The sequence below is a fragment of the Castor canadensis genome, chromosome 16 (genome assembly GCF_047511655.1).
Source record: "Castor canadensis chromosome 16, mCasCan1.hap1v2, whole genome shotgun sequence".
Taxonomy (NCBI): Eukaryota; Metazoa; Chordata; class Mammalia; order Rodentia; family Castoridae; genus Castor; species Castor canadensis.
In genome coordinates, this window is record NC_133401.1 from 73,764,246 (window position 1) to 73,781,888 (window position 17,643).

At 44.0% G+C, this 17,643-nt stretch overlaps 1 protein-coding gene across 1 annotated transcript in view; it reads left to right on the top strand.

Annotated features, from left to right (window-relative positions):
* The first annotated feature begins 14,784 nt into the window (after positions 1-14,784).
* Positions 14,785-17,643, top strand: part of Itk (IL2 inducible T cell kinase) — a 61,397-nt gene continuing 58,538 nt past the window's right edge. The window contains exon 1 of the mRNA XM_074057638.1: positions 14,785-15,070. Coding sequence (XP_073913739.1) covers positions 14,933-15,070 — 138 coding nt within the window. The 5' untranslated portion in view covers positions 14,785-14,932. The remainder of the gene's footprint in view (positions 15,071-17,643) is intronic.

The window sequence follows — 17,643 nt, forward strand, 5'->3', positions numbered from 1 at the left end:
CTGTGCCAGCCACTAATCGAGTCCCCATGAGAGGGAGGGAGTGAAGGCTACTGCCCATCTCCCTGCAAGGCTTCTGCTTACATCTGCTCACATCACCATATTTATCCCCTGCTGTCCTTTGTGACCTGTCACCATCACACACCCCTTTGTCCTGGCCTCCAAGCAGCCATCCGCTCAAGGCCAGATCAACAACCTCCCAGACACAGTACTGGCCCTACAGGGGACAGATGTGGGTACACTAGACAATCCTTATTCATCAAAATGTTAGGATGCTTGCTTGATGAAAGATTTCTGCCTTTTCGAACACCTGAATTGGGTCATCCAGTTGTACCGTGGTTAACACATACTCTTCCAAGGATCAACTTCCTGCAAACATAGTTTTGCCTTGGCTGATTACTTCCTGGGGATGACATCCTGGAAGTGGATTGTGTGTGTGGCTAGGGTGGGGACCCTGTCTGGATCCCTGTTTACCAGATCCTCAGTGTGTGGGTAGCACAGTACTGGTTAGGCACACAGTACTTCTTTTTTTTTTTTTGTATTGTTTTATTATTCATGTGTGCATACAAGGCTTGGGTCATTTCTCCCCCCTGCCCCCACCCCCTCCCTTACCACCCACTCCGCCGCCTCCCTCTCCCCCCCACCCCCTTGATACCGGCAGAAACTATTTTGCCCTTATCTCTAATTTTGTTGAAGAGAGAGTATAAGCAATAATAGGAAGGAACAAGTGTTCCTGGTTGAGATAAGGATAGCTATACAGGGAGTTGACTCGCATTGATTTCATGTGCGTGTGTGTTACCTTCTAGGTTAATTCTTTTTGATCTAACCTTTTCTCTAGTTCCTGGTCCCCTTCTCCTATTGGCCTCAGTTGCTTTTAAGGTATCTGCTTTAGTTTCTCTGCATTGAGGGCACCAAATGTTAGCTAATTTTTTAGGTGTCTTACCTATCCTCACCCCTCCCTTGTGTGCTCTCGCTTTTATCATGGCACACAGCACTTCTTGAATGAAGTGTCCAATGGGGCTTCTTCTCCCTGGCAGAACCAGAGGTCTTATTGGCACAGTGGTTTCCAGGATACAAAGTCTTTGGATTTTCCTATCTGAAAAAGGCTTATTTTTTCAGAAGCCTACGTTTATGGTCTTGCTCAGGGTCAGAGTACAGAGCAGGGTTCCAAGCCAGGCCTTGTATCTCAGGGCGGAGCTGTTCCTCTGCCTCCTACTCTCATTTTGCACAAATATGGAGTTGTGTGGTCCACAGTGTGCGTGGGGACTTACTAGGAACCGCAGGAATTCGTAATGGTTTTGAATCACCATTGGATTTCCCGCACCTGTGTGCCTACTGCTTCACCCTTGATGTGTACTGGGTAAACTGTTGACCTTTTATTTCTTTGAAAAGCTCTTCAGAGAAATTGTGGCAAAGACATCTTTCTGGAGTTTTAGTTGGTTGTTTTTTTAAACTTTGTGTGAAGTGATGAATCTAAATTCCCCCTCCCTCAGTGAGAAAAGTACTTCTGAAATAAACGTACATCCACCAAACTCAGTGATTACTCTGTAGAGGTCCTGCAATGAACTTCACCTTGCTGCTTTGCAGTTAATGTGGACCATATTAAAATTGTGTCCGTTGCGATTTATTCTCATTTGTTCAACAAAATTTAATGGGCAAGTGCTTTGTTTGGGACCAGCTAGAAAAGGGAAATGCAAAACTAAAGTTCTTCACCTCAGAGGAGCTAAAATATTGTTTCTTAAGATGTTGAGTTACTGCTCAAAAAAAAAAAGAGCAAAATGGCTTATGTTGTATTATAAGAGAGAAATTGCTAAAAATCAACACTATTAAGTTTAAAAATAAGAAGTTGGGTTTTTTTCATTCCCTTCTCTTTCTCAGCCCCTCCTTTCCTCCTTCTCTTATTTCTGTATATAATACATACAATATGTATAAAATCATTATATTGTTATATATTACAAATAAAATATGCAACCATATATTCTTAGAAGTCCATTTCAGATGAACTGTTAAAAATGAGAAATTTGACTAGCATGTATAAAGCCACAGGTTCTATCCTCAGCGCTGTAAATGATTTTTAATCATGTATATTAAGGATTTACTTTAATGCAGAGATGGTGCTAACTACACTTACATTTCTTAATCTTTAGCCAGCCCTATAAAATATATCACTATTATTTATTGAAGGGAGGTCAGGACTCAGAGAGGTTCAGCTACATCACCAAGAACACAAGAGACCAAAAGAGATGGATCCCTTAAAACATGGCAATGATTGGACTACACTAGACGCTCTCTGTCACACTGCCAGGACACAAATACACAAGGGCTAAGCGTAAACTCGCTCATTCAGGTAATGCTGTTAGCTGCAGGCTTCGCGCCAGACTGGTCTAAAGGCTAAGGATGCAATAGTGGATAAAACAGACAAATGTCCTTGGTCTCCTGAACATTTTTATTGTTGTGCTGGGTGGGGTACATTGCGGCACTTATAAAGTTCTCTCAAAGTATCAAATATATCATAGTTGAATTCACCCCTCCACTATTCTCCTTTATCTACCCTCCCCCCGGATGAGTTTCAACAGATCTCATTTTTCCATTTACATACCTGTGTACGCAGTGCTTGCACACTCTCCCCACATCCTCCCCTCTCCCACTGGTACCAACCCCTCTAGGCAGGACCTGTTCCACTCTCCTGTTCTCCAATTGTGTTTTTAAAAAATGATATTTTTCATTGTTTAAAATAGCTACGCAGGGAGTTTCCTTGTGACATTTCCATGTATATATGAATTCTAACTTGAATTGGCTCATCTTCTCTATTTTTCTTCTTTCTATCTTAGTACCTTTCTTATGGTGGTTTCAACAGGTTTAAAAATTCTATATTCATTCAACCATCTCACCTTCTTCACTCCATCTTTTACCCTCCCCCTCTCAAATGTGACCTCTCCTTAGTGTGACCTGCTTTACATGATATTGCTGATTTTGCATTAGGTCTGCACTAGTCTCGTGGAACTTGTGATAGGTAGTCAGCAAGTGAATGACATGGCCGAACGATGCTAATAACAGCTAAGGAGTGTGTGCAGGGAGGGAGAAGGAGGGGAAGGAAGGCTCAGTGACAGGGAGTAAAGAAAGTCGAGGATGAAGTCCTGCAGTGTCTGGAGGAAGAGCCTCAGAGGGAATAGCGAGCAGTCAGACCCTGGGCTGAAGCATTTGTGAAAGTACAAGAACAGAGCGAGGTGGGGGACGAGGTTGGAGCAGAGGCTTCCACCTGGAAGATGGTCCAGGAGCAAATCATCCGTGGTACTTGCCTTGTAGGCTAAGGTGGGCTGGACCCTGTAGACCATTGGAAAGTTCTTGGCTCTTCTCTGAAAGCGAGAAGGGCTGACCCACATCTCTAAAGCATCATGCAGTGAATAAAGTTTATAGAGGTGTCAGGGAGATGGGAATGGAGACTGGACAGCTCCTGCAAGATGTGATGGCTGGGAAAATGTGGTCATAGTGAAAGTCATAAAAAGCCACCAGCCCTTAAGACAATTTCAACAGAGGTAACTGTGATGTATACTGATACCAAACAATTTTCAGTTCATATCAGTAAGTAAGAAAAGCAACTTGCAAAATAGCACACAAGATGTGTCATGTATTTTTGAGGAAAAAAATTAAATGTCTGTGAGAGAGAGAGAGAGCGAACTACCTTGGGGCAACTTGTCACTTGAGGGAGGTAGCAGGATGAAGGGTGCTTTCCAGGCTATTCCTACTTATTTATTTATTTATTATTTATTTTTTTGGTGGTACTGGAGTTTGAACCCAGGGCCTTGCACATACTAAGCAGGCACTCCACCACTTGAGCCACTCTACCAGCCCCCTTTTATGCTGTTCAAGTTTTGTTTCATTGTACATACTACCTATCAAAAAGAAGTAACAGTTTACATTTATAGATTTGCAAATATACTATGTCAGTAAAACTCTGTCTTTGGAATATTCATTAATGCAAGCCTCAATATAGAAAAGAAATCAATAAATAGTTTGATTCAAATTAAACTCTAGAACATAATTTCAGAACTTGGGAATTAAAGCACAAAATAATGTTGAAATTAATTTTTCTGGTTTTTAAAACCTTGAGAAAATTCACTCTCTCCTTCCAGAGTTTAAAATCTGACAGATTGCCGAGCACAGTGGGCCACATCTGAAATCCCAGCCACCTTGGAGGTAGAGTTTGGGAGGATTACAGTTCGAGGTCAAGCTGGGGAAAAAGTTAGTGAGGGACTCCATCTTATCCAGTAGCTGGACATGATGGTGGGGACCTGCCATCCCAGCTATGACCACAGTTCAGGCTGGCTCAGACCAAAATGAGAGAACTTATGTCAAAAATAACCAAAGCAAAAAGAGTTGGGGGCATGACTCAAGTGGGCGAGCACCTGCCAAGCAAATGCAAGACCCTGAGTTCAAACTCCAGAACAGCCAAAAATATCTGGGAGAGCTGCAATCAATCAAGATATTTATTGATTACTCACTATGTGTCCATGTGAGCTAAGAGTATTCTGGTTGTCAAAATAGATTTCAGAAAATGTAAACCCTGGCTCTTCAAGTAATGATAAAAGTCACAGAGCTGAGTCTTTAATAGTGCTAGATGGTCTTCATGGAGTGTTCAAAATGTTCTAAAATTACATTACGATGGTCAGACAATTCTGTGAATATGCCAAAACCACCGAACTGCACACTTTCAATGAATGAATTTCACAGTATGTGAAAAATATCTCACTAAAGCCACTAAAAATAATAGCAACACTTCGGTCTTCACTATTGACCCAATCCCACAGTGTTTCTTCATTCTCTTAGGTAATTAAATAACCCTGAGCAAGTGCGTGAAGCAAATCTGTAATAGGATAGTGGAAGTACCTGTTGCATGGTTTAGGGTTTTCTGGTTTTGGCAGTACTGGGGTTTGAACTCAGGGACTTGCACTTGCCAGGCAGGCACTCTACCACAAAAGCCATGTCATTGGCTCTTTTTGCTCTGGTTATTTGTCATAGAGGGTCTCACTTTTTGCTATGGCCAGCCTGGACCTCATCCTCCTGTTTGTGCCTCCCTGTGTAGCTGAGATGACAGGAGTGTACTACAGCACCTAACCATTGATTGAGATGGAGTCTCACCAACTTTTGCCCAGGCCAGCCTCAAACTGTGATCTTCCTGACCTCTGCCTCCTGAGTAGCTGGGATTATAGCCGTGAGCCACCCGACCCAGGGCTTCACAGGTTTTTTATGTACAAATTTTTGATATTTTTTCTTAACGAGAAATATGGTGGAACATGCATAAGCAATGAACCTAACTTTAGAGTGTTGACATCCATTAAGACAAGCTCTGCAGACACAGAGAGAAAACAGAAGGACAAACTAATACATGACAGAGTAATAGTGAATGAGTTGAGTGTCATTTTAAATGCAATGAGTATCATTGCATTTTAAACCAACAGTAAGGGCTGGAGACTTGGCTCAAGTGGTAGAATGCCTAGCAAATGTGAAATCCTGAGTTCAAACTCCAATACCACAACAAACAAACAAAACAATAACTCTTTTGTAAGAAGGAAAACTGTCAAAACCACAATGCTAAGGATAGTTGTCTGTACATATTAAATTGACCTGAGGTTGAAGAGATGAAGAATTACAACACAAGGCTGTGTGTAAGATACTGGGTACATATAGACATGCAAGACTTCGGCTGACTGGCATCTGCTTGTTGACAGTGAGACTTCAATGTCCCCATGTGTTATTTTGAACAGCCAGGCCAAGGGACAGCTATATTTAGCCTTTTTTTTTTAGATAAAAAAGTTGCATTTACTTAGAAGCATTCAGAATGTCAACAAAATAGCTGCAACTTTTTTTTTTGCAATTACAGAGTTAACAGAACAATTATTTCATGTAAGCTGCAACAGAGACAACTCAATATGAAAAAACTACCATCCCCATAAATAACTGATTTGTGCTGTGCACCAACAAGAACCCGCTTTACATTTCCATGCCAATTTACACCCCCATCCTGTACCAGGCAAGGCTAGTGGCTATTCAATACCACCAGAACAGGACTATCTAAAGACACATTCAGTAGTGTGTTAACTATACAAAAAATAAAACACACTGTACAGTTTAACAACAAATTTACACAGCCTTACATTTCATTTTTTTTTCTTTAAAAGGAGTGAGTTGGGTACAAGGGGGTTAGATGCTTTATATAGACAAGAAGGAACGGCACTAGAGCCGACTTATTCATTGTCCCTGTCACTGATGATGTCGCAAAGAAGCTGGATGAGGAGAGAAGCAATTCTGCTGCCACTTCATAAAAAGAAGGTGGCCGAGCTGAAGGAAAAGTACAAAAAGGATATTGCCTGCCTACCCAGCTATATTTAGCCTTTTCAGTGAGTGTGCAGCCTGGGGAGGGGGTGTTGTGAGCCAGGCAGGATGTGAGGGTGGGGACATTTCCATACCACACAGATGTACCTGCTGGGTAAATCCCCAGGCCTGAAACAGTCCACAGAGCTTTTATGTCACTTGCTGCAGGCTGAGGTGGCGTGGGATGCCTGTGGTTTACCTTGGGCACCTAGGACCTCAGGGAGCTGACCTTAAATTCTGCCTTACCTTCTGGCTGTCAGAAAAGACCACAGGCACCTAACTCTTCCCCAGCAAGGCCATTATGCAAATCAGTTTGCTTCTGTCTCAACTTTGAAAGGAAAATAAGCTGGTGTACATTAAAGAAGCCAGGTGTGGTCAATCCAAGTAATGGCTTTTCTCAACATTTCAACACTATGGTTGATCTAGAGCCTCCTCACCCAGCCTCTGCCTAGTTTCCTTCTTCCTTCGCCCTGCTCAGCTGTCTTTACCTTTCCTCTGAACCCAAGTTCTTTCCTGCTGCATCTCAGTGTTGGGATTATTTCCCATAGTGGATTCTCTTGATATGTCACAAGATGTCCTACCTCAGTTTATGCATTTGTTCCTTCCATGTGACACTGAAGAAAATTGCAACTAAACACAACACACATAAATAATAAAACAGATACCACTCAAGATAAAAATAAAGATCAGAAGCCATCAAGAGATGAAGGGAAGAAACTGGTCCAAGAGGTGGGATAAAATGATGATTCCAAGTAAATAGTAAATTTAATTCTGCAACAGCGTTGAAAAGTGTAAAACATTACTGTTGCTTATCTCAGAGAGATGAGGTTAGAAGTGATTTTTAAATTTTATTTGCTGATCTGCCTTTTCCATCAAAATATGTATTACATTTGTAACCATATATATCTGTATTTTAAATATTAATTTAGGCTTTCTGTTCATCTCAATTATTACTGTCTTTTAATCAAACACTTTCTGACAAATGACATCTTATTATCAAAGTATTCCAACAGTATCAGTTTTTTTTTTTTTTACATTATACAAACTAAACATGAAACGTCTCTCTACCCTTCTAGTTCTGTTTGCTGGAAGTCTGATATAAAAACTTCCTGACACTGCCCTGTGTGTGTATGTATTTGTTAATATAGACACAAAATGTTTATTTGCAAAAAATGGGATGGCACTGTACATTTTCTTCTTCATCTTTTTGTTTCTTGAGACAGTGTCCCACTATGTAGCCCAGGTTGGTTTTGAACTTGCAATCCTCTTCCTTCTGCTTTCTAAGTGCTGGGATTACAGGGATATGCCACCATACCAGGCATTCTCCACTTTTTCTGTCTTAATAGTCCTTGTGATTTTTCCAGTATTATACATTATAGTCAGGCTTTATTCATTTTTATGATCTCAGAGTACTCTGTTGCATGGATGACCATAGATTGCCTGATGAGCTCCTCATTGATGCACGGCGAGGTTGTTTCACTAGGAAAAGTCCTGCAGTGAATACTTTGTACTGATAGGCTTGATAGTTCAGGCAGTAATAAGGTTTTGTTATTGACACCATTTTCAGAGGAAAGAGGCTGTGTTGTGACTGAAATATTCTACTATCACTCTTATAATGGATATTAATAAACAGGATTGAACCACAGGCCAATAAAGTCTTCAAAGCTGCATCTTCAGAGGACAGTTGAAGGATCTCCTTGTCATGGACACAAAGTATTCTGGAGTTATATAAGAGCACCTTTGCATTTCCAAAGGACTTTCCCCGGTCCCAGAAAAGAGGACTGAAATTGTAGGGCTTCAAAAGACAAGGCAACAAAGGTAGTCTTTAGGTTGGTGTAAGGGTGACAGCACTCATGATTGGCCAATCACACCCATCCTTTCCACTGAGGGCAGCAGCAGATGTTCCTTAGAGAACTACCCCCTCTTCGGTCCAGGCAGCTGGCAGGGACTGGCTTTGCCCCACCCCCAAATCTAGGAGTGCATGAGGACCTGGAACTTGACAACCAAATGTTCCATTGCTTTGGCTGTGCTGCTTGGAGCCTATGTGAGCAAGTCCCCTGTGCTGAGCCAATGACTCATGACACTGGCACTCTAGCCGGATCTATGAGGAGTGACAATCCAGGTCCCCTGGTAGAACAGCAACCTGCTGTTCCTCCAGGGCCCATTCTGCTGCCCTGGAGGAAAACCCGCCTCAGTGTGGAGCCAGTGCAGAAACAAGGAACAGCTGCAGAATTCCTTGTGTCCCTGCAGTCACACCAGATCCAGCAGTACCAAGGTTTCTTTGTTGAAAGACATGAAATGAGGCTTCTCCACTCACCTTCATCTGGGCTCCAGAGGCTCCTAAAAATCTGGTTAAATAAGAAAGTCCTTCCTAAGAAAACTGCACTGTCCACAGGTAGAAGTAGAGTAAGAGGCAAAGTTGCTTCTGCCAGTAAGTGTGCCCACCTCCAGCCCTCAGAAAACAAGGCTGGCCAGAGACACCAGGAGAAGGACCTCCTGGTATGCTTAGCCAACCACGGGGGAGGAAAGTGACAGGGATTTTAACGAGGGTGAGACTTGGAAATAAAAGAACTTTTGTCTCAGAGAAAAGTAATGGCGAAAGCCTGTATCAGAAGGAGAAGAAGGGACATTGGTACACATGGCAGTGGCAGGGCAGGAATGCCTGAGTCTCCCAAGAGAGCAAGGGGAGGGGATTAGTGACAGGTAGCTCATTTTCAAGGACTTTTCCCTTGAGAGGACCACCTCATGGGCAGAGAGGGCTAAGTCAGACTCAGAGCAGTGGGGTGGTAGCCCAGCAGAAAGGGTCCTCGGCCCCTGAGAGTGGCATCTCTCACATCAGGGGACACCATAAAGCCCTTCACTGGAAAATCTCAGAAACAACAAAACACATGACAAGAATTTCCCATAAAGGGAAAAGTAGCCTTGTGTGTCCACCCTCAGTATGTGAATGTATAAAATAAGGACTCAGCGTGACAGAAGTGTCATGATCACCTCTTAAAATTAATAATTGTCTCTCACTATTCTCAAATAGCAGTCAGGGTTCAACTTGTCCCTGTTGTCTCATGGTGTCTTCACAGTTGATTCGTTTGGCTCTGAATCCAAACAAACCCTCCAGGTTTAATATGTCTCTTGAAGTCGTTTTTATCCATAGCTTCATGGATGGTTTATTTGTTGTCTGTCCCTGCCTTCGTCTGTCCTTGGGTTTCTGTATCCTCTGATCCTGTCGTTTTTTGCCGTGTTCCTTTATCTCTCGGATTTTCTGTAAGGCTCACATTTTTATCTGATTAGATTCTGCATGGAGGCTTTGTGTTCTTCCCCCTGTGACACCGCAGAAGACAGGCCACGAGTGTCTGCTTCTCCCTGTGATGTTTAGATCGAGCTGTGGGTTGTAGCCTTGTCAGCTTTACCACAGTTTATATTTTTCCTGCTGACTTTTTAAAATGCTCTTATTAGTGCATATTAATTGTACAAAGGGTTTTGTCTTCCATATGTGCATACAATGTACTTTTGATGTAGTCTGTGGTCAAAAGGTTTCCAAACTCTTTGTGTCCCACATGGAAGACTCCATGGCAGGACACGTGAGTGTAATGGAGTTTATTAAAAATTAGGGAGGGAATTACAGAAGGGAATGGTAGGGCCAGGTTGAGGCTGGAAGCAGTCTTTCTCCTTTCCAGGTGCTTTTAAAACTTCTGCTAACCCATAGGAAGGAAGAACCTGCTGATTCCCAACCAGTAATCAAGGAGTGCGGAGGGCATGGGTGGCCCCTGGGCCAGGTGAGGGTGGTGTGACTTGCCCCTGATCTAAGGTGTGAATAACCAGCACACACATTTGCAATCGAAAAGAAGGCTCAAGGAAAGAGGAATGTTCAATGTGAAATACAGTATGAAGTCACATATGTTCTACGAGAACCGAACTTTCCCTGATTCTAGCCTGCCTCACTTTGGTCAAATTCACCCCTCTTTTCCTCTGTCTTATCCCCCCTTCCTTACCTTTATGTGCACATGACATACTTCAGTCATACTCACTCCTCTTCACCTCTCCTTTTGCCCTCCTTCTCTTGCTGTTCCTCTCCCAAAGAGGCCCTCTGATATTCATGTCACTTTCTTTCCCCCCTCCAGGTATAGACTTTGTACTTTAGAGAAGACACCATATTTATCTTTCTAAGTCTGACTTATTTCACTTAACATGATGGTCTCCAGCTCCTAGTGACTTTTTAAAATTATCATATAATCGTTATACAGGGGGATACATTGTGACATTTACATACGTGCTTACAATGTATCTTAGTTATTTACCCTTTCCATCAATCTCCCCCCACACCTTCTTAGAATAATTTCAACAGGTTTCATTCTTCTATTTTTATATAGGAATACAAAATACATCCACCATATTCACCCTCCTTCACCCTTTCCTTATAGCTTCCCCTCTCCCACTGGCATCTGCCCCGGAAGAGACCTGTCTAACCCCCATCCTATTGACTTCACCTAGTGAGTGTAACAGCCGCTGGTTGTCACAGTCTAGCTGTATGGTCTTATTAGGACAGCATCACAGCTCTGTCACATGGTGCTCTGTGGTTCCTTCATAATTTCTTAGTTTCTCTAAAGTTCCCTCACTTAATTCTTGATTACTAAGCCAGGTGCAGTGGCTCACCACTGTAATCTTAACTACTCTACTCGGGAAGCTGAGCCCAGGAGGATCCCAGTTCCAGGTTAGCCCAAGAAAAACTTGCAAGACCCCATCTCAAGAGATAACAGCTGGGCACAGTGGCTCACACCTGTCATCCTAGCAGTGACAAGAAGCAGAAAATAGGAGGACTGTGGTCCAGCCTGACCTAGGCAGAAAGTGAGACCCCCATCTCCAAAACAACCGGAGGAAAAAAGGGCTGGAGCCGTGGCTCAAGTTGTAGAGTGCCTGCCTAGCAAGTGCAAAGCCCTGAGTTCAAATCCCAGCACCACCAAAAAGGAAAGATTTGATTACTGAAATGAACTGTGTTGTTCATGAAAAACACAAAAATATGGGGGTTTTTTGTCTGCTTGTTTTCAGTCTGCAGAATAATAGGTTGGTTCTTCACCATCCTCCAAAAGTGATCAATGGGTTGGAAACTTTCAATTATTTCAGGAACTCATGATTTTAACATTTTCTGCCAATCCCAAATTGTACTATCTGTGGCCAGAAGGAGCTCTTTGAATTTGTCTCCTGTGAGCTGAATTTTTCAAACAAAAAACAAAAAGAGACTACTTAGTTTGATTGTTCCTTAAAGTGTTGGAGAAAATACTGGGCCTTTTAAAGTTATATTTAAGCATGGACAGTAATTCATCCCAGTGAGTGGTGTTTGAAAATGTTAAGAAAGAGAAAACAAAATGATTTAAAATTGTACTCCATAGAAACTTGACAAATGAAAGACCCCTTGGCTGTCACAAAAGTTCTTGAGGAGATTTTCTTTCTATGATGAGAACACCATGTAGTCTGTAAATATTTTAACCTGAGGCAATCAGGTATGAATCTCCCCTTCCCAAAGAAGCTTATAGAATAGTTTGAGAAGTTAGCACACGATATCAGTTAGAATTTCAACATAACAGGGTCTTAGAGAATAGTCTATTTCTCTTTATATTCAGGTGACCCAGGACTAGCATGGCTGGTCCACGGTCATCAGGACTTAAAGGTCTTTCTGCCATATGTCCCATTGTCCTCAACATGTACTTTCCACCTCATCATATAATACAGCTGCCCCAGTGCCAACCATCACGTCGACAGTCAACATCCTAATTAGCAGGAAGAAGGAAAAAGGGAAAGAAAAAGATATGAAGATTCTTATTAAGGACATCTCCACTTCTGCTATATTCTGTTGGTCAGAAAAAGAGTTTCACAGCTACATCTACTTACAAAGGCAACTGACAAGGCAGTCTTTATTCTGATTGGTCAACCGCCTAAGTAACCTTCTGGGAGCCAGTTACCCAGAGAAGAAGGAAAACACTCTTTTTTGACATAAGAGCCCACATTCAGAAAAACAAAACAAAGCATGCTACACCTCTTCTGTGCAGCGTGTTTCCATCATGTCTTAAAATCTCAGAATGGGGGGACATTTAAAATGTCCCCTCCCTTCCCTTCCGAGTGTCCTGTGGTGCTGGAACACCTGGGAGCTAAAACCAGGCTGCAGTGTGTCCCTCACACCGGAAACTAAGCTTAGCCACCGGTGAGCAACACCGGGTCCCCTCCAGCCCGAGGTCTCTGCGTGCACCGAGGAGGCCCGGCTGCTAAGCTCATGGGAGAAGGAAGGCTTGCACACTGCTACACCAGGACTTGTCCTCTCTGGACCCCACGGGAAGCTAAGATCAGAGAGGGCAAGTAGCTCGCTTGCAGAGAACAGCTCAGTAGGCCACAGCTGGGGCTCCAGCAAGATTTTCTGTTTTCAGGGCAATGCGTGCTTTCTTTATTGGGCCACTCTGAAGGCTCCTTGTCTCTTCTGCTGTTCCTCAAAATTCTAGGACACAAAAGCAATTACCTATAGGTAGCATGGAGAAACATCTACGGAATCCTATTTGAATTTTTTGTGGTTGTGGGATTTGAACTCAGAGCCCTCACAACTTTCTAGGAAGACGCTGACTCTGTTCCTCTTAAGACACAAATGCAACTATTTTTTTGTTTTAGTTATTTTTTGGAGAGGGTCTCACATTTTTTCCTCAGGCCCCCGGAGTAGCAGGGATGACAGATGTGCCACCACCATGCCCGGCTTATGTGTTAAGATGGGGTTTCACTAACTTTTTGCCCAGGCTGGTCTTGAACCTCAATCCTCCCAATCTCCACCTCCCAAGTAGCTGGGATTACAGATGTGAACCATCTATACCAGTCTTGAAATTTTTGAAAAATGATGTTTTGAAGTTTTGCAGCCCAGTTCAGCAAAATAAATAAATAAGTCTTTCAATACACTTTTGCCGGTTCTGTGCTCATTGTCTCTGAATTATCCAACCTCATTTGGGAAGATTAATCTTTTCTTTTTCTTTTTCTTTTTCTTTTTTTTTTTTTTTTTGCGATAAGACCTTAAAGGTACTTTGCCAGGACTGGCCTTGAACTCACAATCTTCCTGCTTGTTCCTCCCGAGTAGCTGGGATTATAGGAATATATCACCAAACCCAGCTTTACAAATTTGTCTTAAATGTGCCCTTTAGATGGAGGACAAACCCCCTATATTCTTCACCCTCGTGGTTCCAAACTAGTGCAGAGACAAGCAATCCAAACTCAGCCCCCATCCATTGTACAATTAAAACAGAAAGAAGGGTACAAGGTGCCAGGTGTGTTTCCTTGGCAGATTTGGCTTCAGAAAGCCAGGAGGACTTTCTGGAGGAAGTGGCTGGTAGGCTAAAGCTGGCAAAGTAACTTGGAGTCAGCCCGGAGAGGAAGAAGCAGGAGGAGGTTTTCAGGAAGAATGAGCATATGTGATACGTGAAAAGTGGCATGGGTGATTCGCACAGGTGCCTGGGGACAGGGGTCATCGGAAGGTTGACGTGACAACCTTGGTGCCAGGCATTATGTGAGGTGGGCAGAAAAGCCCAGTGGTGCCCTGCAGTACCTTATGTGGGGATCTGTTGTTCCCTTTCGCGGACGAAGAGACTGAGGCTCGAAGCTGTTGGGTGATTTCCCTACAGTCTCACAGCTAGTCAAGCAGTGGATCTGAATTCAGACCACAGTAAGTAAAATAACAGCCCTGCTAAGGCTATCCACGTCTTTGTCGCCAGACTTGTGGCCACATTAGGTTTTGTGGCACAGGGGAATCAAAGCATCAAACAGACATAGTTTGCCAACCAGGTGACCTTAAAATAGGAGGCCTATCGTGGATGGCCCATGGATGGGCCCAGGGCCATCTCGAGACTCCTTGAACATAGGGGAGGAGACAGAAGCAGCTGCAGTGATGGGGACTGACAGGACTGGGCCTGCAGCTGTTGGCTTTGAAGATGGAGGAAAGGGACCAAGACCCAAACAACACGGACCGGCGTCCCTCAGAAGGAGGGAAGGTCAAGGAGACAGAATGTGCCCCAAAGACCTTCCAGAAAGGACCACGGCCCCCTGACACCTTGGTATTAGCCCAGGGAGACCCAAACTCCAGAACTGTAAGACAAGAAGTCTGTGTTTCTTTCAGCCACTAAGTTTGGGACAACTTGTTACAGCAGCGACAGGAAACTTATACACCAGGGGTGCCACAGCGTCCCCAGAGCCCCCGGTCCTACCCCTTGGGCTGTGTCTTCCCCGTTGCATGGGCTAGACCTGGGACTGTAAGTGAAGATGGACTCCTGCGTTAGTTTTCAGTCCGTGTCTTCTGACACCCTCTGCAGAGCCTTAGCAGCCACATGTTCACAGGCACCTCTCACAAGGATGTGGTTATGGCCTTTGACATCAGAGCAGCAGGTCTGCGGCGCTGGCTGAACAGTGACAGAGAGAACGTGGGAGGGAGTCTGGAGTGACTCTCCGAGACCAACTGCCTCCTGCCACCGTCCCGCCCAGGCTGCTGCTTCCCTCTGCTGTGCCAACGGGTGATGCCCGAAACGCATCCCTGTCCACGAGCTGGGTCATGAACAACTTGATCCTCTTGGAAGAACAGCTGATCAAGAAGTCCCAGCAGAAGAGAAGAACATCCCCCTCCAATTTCAAAGTCCGCTTCTTCGTTTTAACCAAAGCCAGCCTGGCATACTTCGAGGATCGCCATGGGGTATGTGAGCGCTTTCTTCTGTCTTTTATTTTTTTCTGTAATGTTTTGAATCTGAACTGGACCAACCCCAAAAGAAATACAAGGAATAAAATAGAATCCACAGGACACAAAGGTCCTGGGGATAGCAGTCACAAAAGTACACTAAGAGTGATCAGAGCCAAGTGTGGACAGGAGCCAGAGGTGAGGTGTCACGTTTGGTGATTTCAGGTACAGTGCCTGTGAGTTTACCATCCATCAGCTTTTGATTCCTACAGAGATAGTTTATTGTTAAGTTGTAGTAACACCTGCGTGGCAGGCAGGATGGGGCAGAACTTGAACTTTCTAGGAAGTGCACCATATTTCATGGGCTAGAGATTATTAAGATCTTACCTAAAGGATGATGAGCCCACTTTCCTTGGTTTGCAGTACAAGTGGTACTTACAATGGTGACGGGATAGACCAGGGTTAAGATTCCTATAACCCAGAGGCTGGCCGAGTGGCTCAAGTGTTAGAGTACCTGCCTGCCAAGCGTGAGGCTCTGAGTTCATACCCGAGTTCCCCCCTAAAAAAATAATCCTGTAACTCAACTCTGTTTGTTTCAGTGGTCACCACTTCCCTGGTATTTGCAGTAAAGCTACCTAGGCATTAAATAGCCTGAAGTTGACAAGGCACAATGGCAAACCTGTCTTCATCCTCCATGTTTCTCGGGGCTCTGTGTGCAGACCAGCACTTTTTACTCAGACTCTGGGTGCTGAGAGAGGGCCGTCGTTTTGTATCTCTGAAGACTGCCTCATGGCTAAGGAATAGCAAAAGCAAAGGGAGTGAACCTGACAGTGTGTAGTTTGGTTTAAAAAAGAAAAGAAAAGCACTGAGCAAGACCTCAGGAGATCCAACTCTGCTCCCCACTGAGTAATTGAGCCCAGGCAAATATGTGTCTCCTGTGTCGGGTTTCATTCTTTATAAAGTGAAAGGGCTGAGAATAACAAGACTCCTTCCTTCTTTAAAAACCCTACTTTTGGTTGGGAGTGGTGGTGCACACTTGTAATCCCAGCTACTCAAGAGGCAGAGATCAGGAGAGTCATGGTTCTAGGCCAGTCAGGACAAAAAAAGTTAGGAAGATACCATGGCAACCAACAAGCCAGGAGCGGTGGCTCACGCCTGTAATCCCATGAATACGAGAGGTAAAGGTAGGAGGACTCCAGTCCAAGGCTGGCCCTGGGCAGAAAAGCACAAAATTACTTGAAAAATAACTGAAGAAAAGGACTGGAGGTGTGGTCAAGTGGCAGGGTGCCTGCCTAGCACACGGAAGGTCCCAAGTTCAAACTCCAGTACCACCAAAGGAAAAAAAATCCTGTGTTTCTATGCAGTGACTCTTGTTTAGTCATCCCCGGGGACTTTTAAAGATATGTTTGGTGTCTTGCCATATGTTGTATAATTTTTATGTCGTTAGAGAAGCAGGGCAGAGACTGTCACTGTTACCAAAGGGCACTTGGTGGTCACCTAAAGACAGAGGGGCCCCCGTTCTTGAGGTGTCTGAGCCGGTAGCTAGGAGCAGGAGTTTGGAGTCTTTGGGAGCCAGGCTTTGGTGCACTTGGTGGAAGGGAGTCCTGAGCAGGCCAGGGATGTGGTCTGTGGCTGCCCGGCCTTGGTGGCCGCAGGTGTGACAATGCTGCCTCTTCTTCAGCGGGAGGGGGACTGCAGTCTTCAGCAGCTCGTCCTGGCCATCTACCAGTCAGTCAGACAGCACGTGAGGTTACCACACCGCAGGCAGCCAGGAGCCGAGCTTTGAACTTGGGAGATGCGTCATATTTGCCTAATAAACCACGTGGCCTCAGCCCGTGTTTTTGTGGATGGGACATTCGAAGTTCACGCTGGGTATGGAAAACACGTTTCAAGTGCCTTTCCATATGTTTTCACAGCGCACCTTACAGTTTTCCTCAGTTCATTTTCCTGCCTTGGTAGGGTGTCATCTCCTCTCATGGGGACCGATGACTGCCCTGAGCCCTGCATGACAGTAAGGTCAGGTTGCATTTGCCAGTAATCACGCGGCAAATGTTTTGATTCAGATCTTCCCTGGTTTCTGTGCACCTGGCGACAACGCCGTACACAACCCCTGCTTCTTTATTTGAGCTTCGGGAAAAGTCCCGGGATCATGAATTCATTCATTCTGCACAGCCCTTGGCTGTCGTCTCGTGTGTTTCCCTGTAGGACATAAAGGACACAGGCACAAACGCCGAACTTCTTATTTTCTAATGCCAGTGGTTAATGTTTGTATTATTTTCCAAAGCTTTTAAATATTCTAGAAACTGATTCGTTTAAAAGTTATCCAAAGTCACTTAAAAAGGTATGAGTTATTATTGCGTCTTCTCTAAAGCTATATGACACAAGAGTACACTGTATGCCACTTATAAATAAGTAAATAAATAGATAGCATTACACTTGTGGGAAGAAGCTTTCTATTCTTAATAAAGCTTCAGTCTTCCCATCTGTACAGTGGGTGTGAAAAGTTATCTGTCCCATGAGAAAATGGCAAAGATTCAGAGAGACAATTGTTTAGGCCAAACTATTTGAAATTACTATATGACAGATAAAAA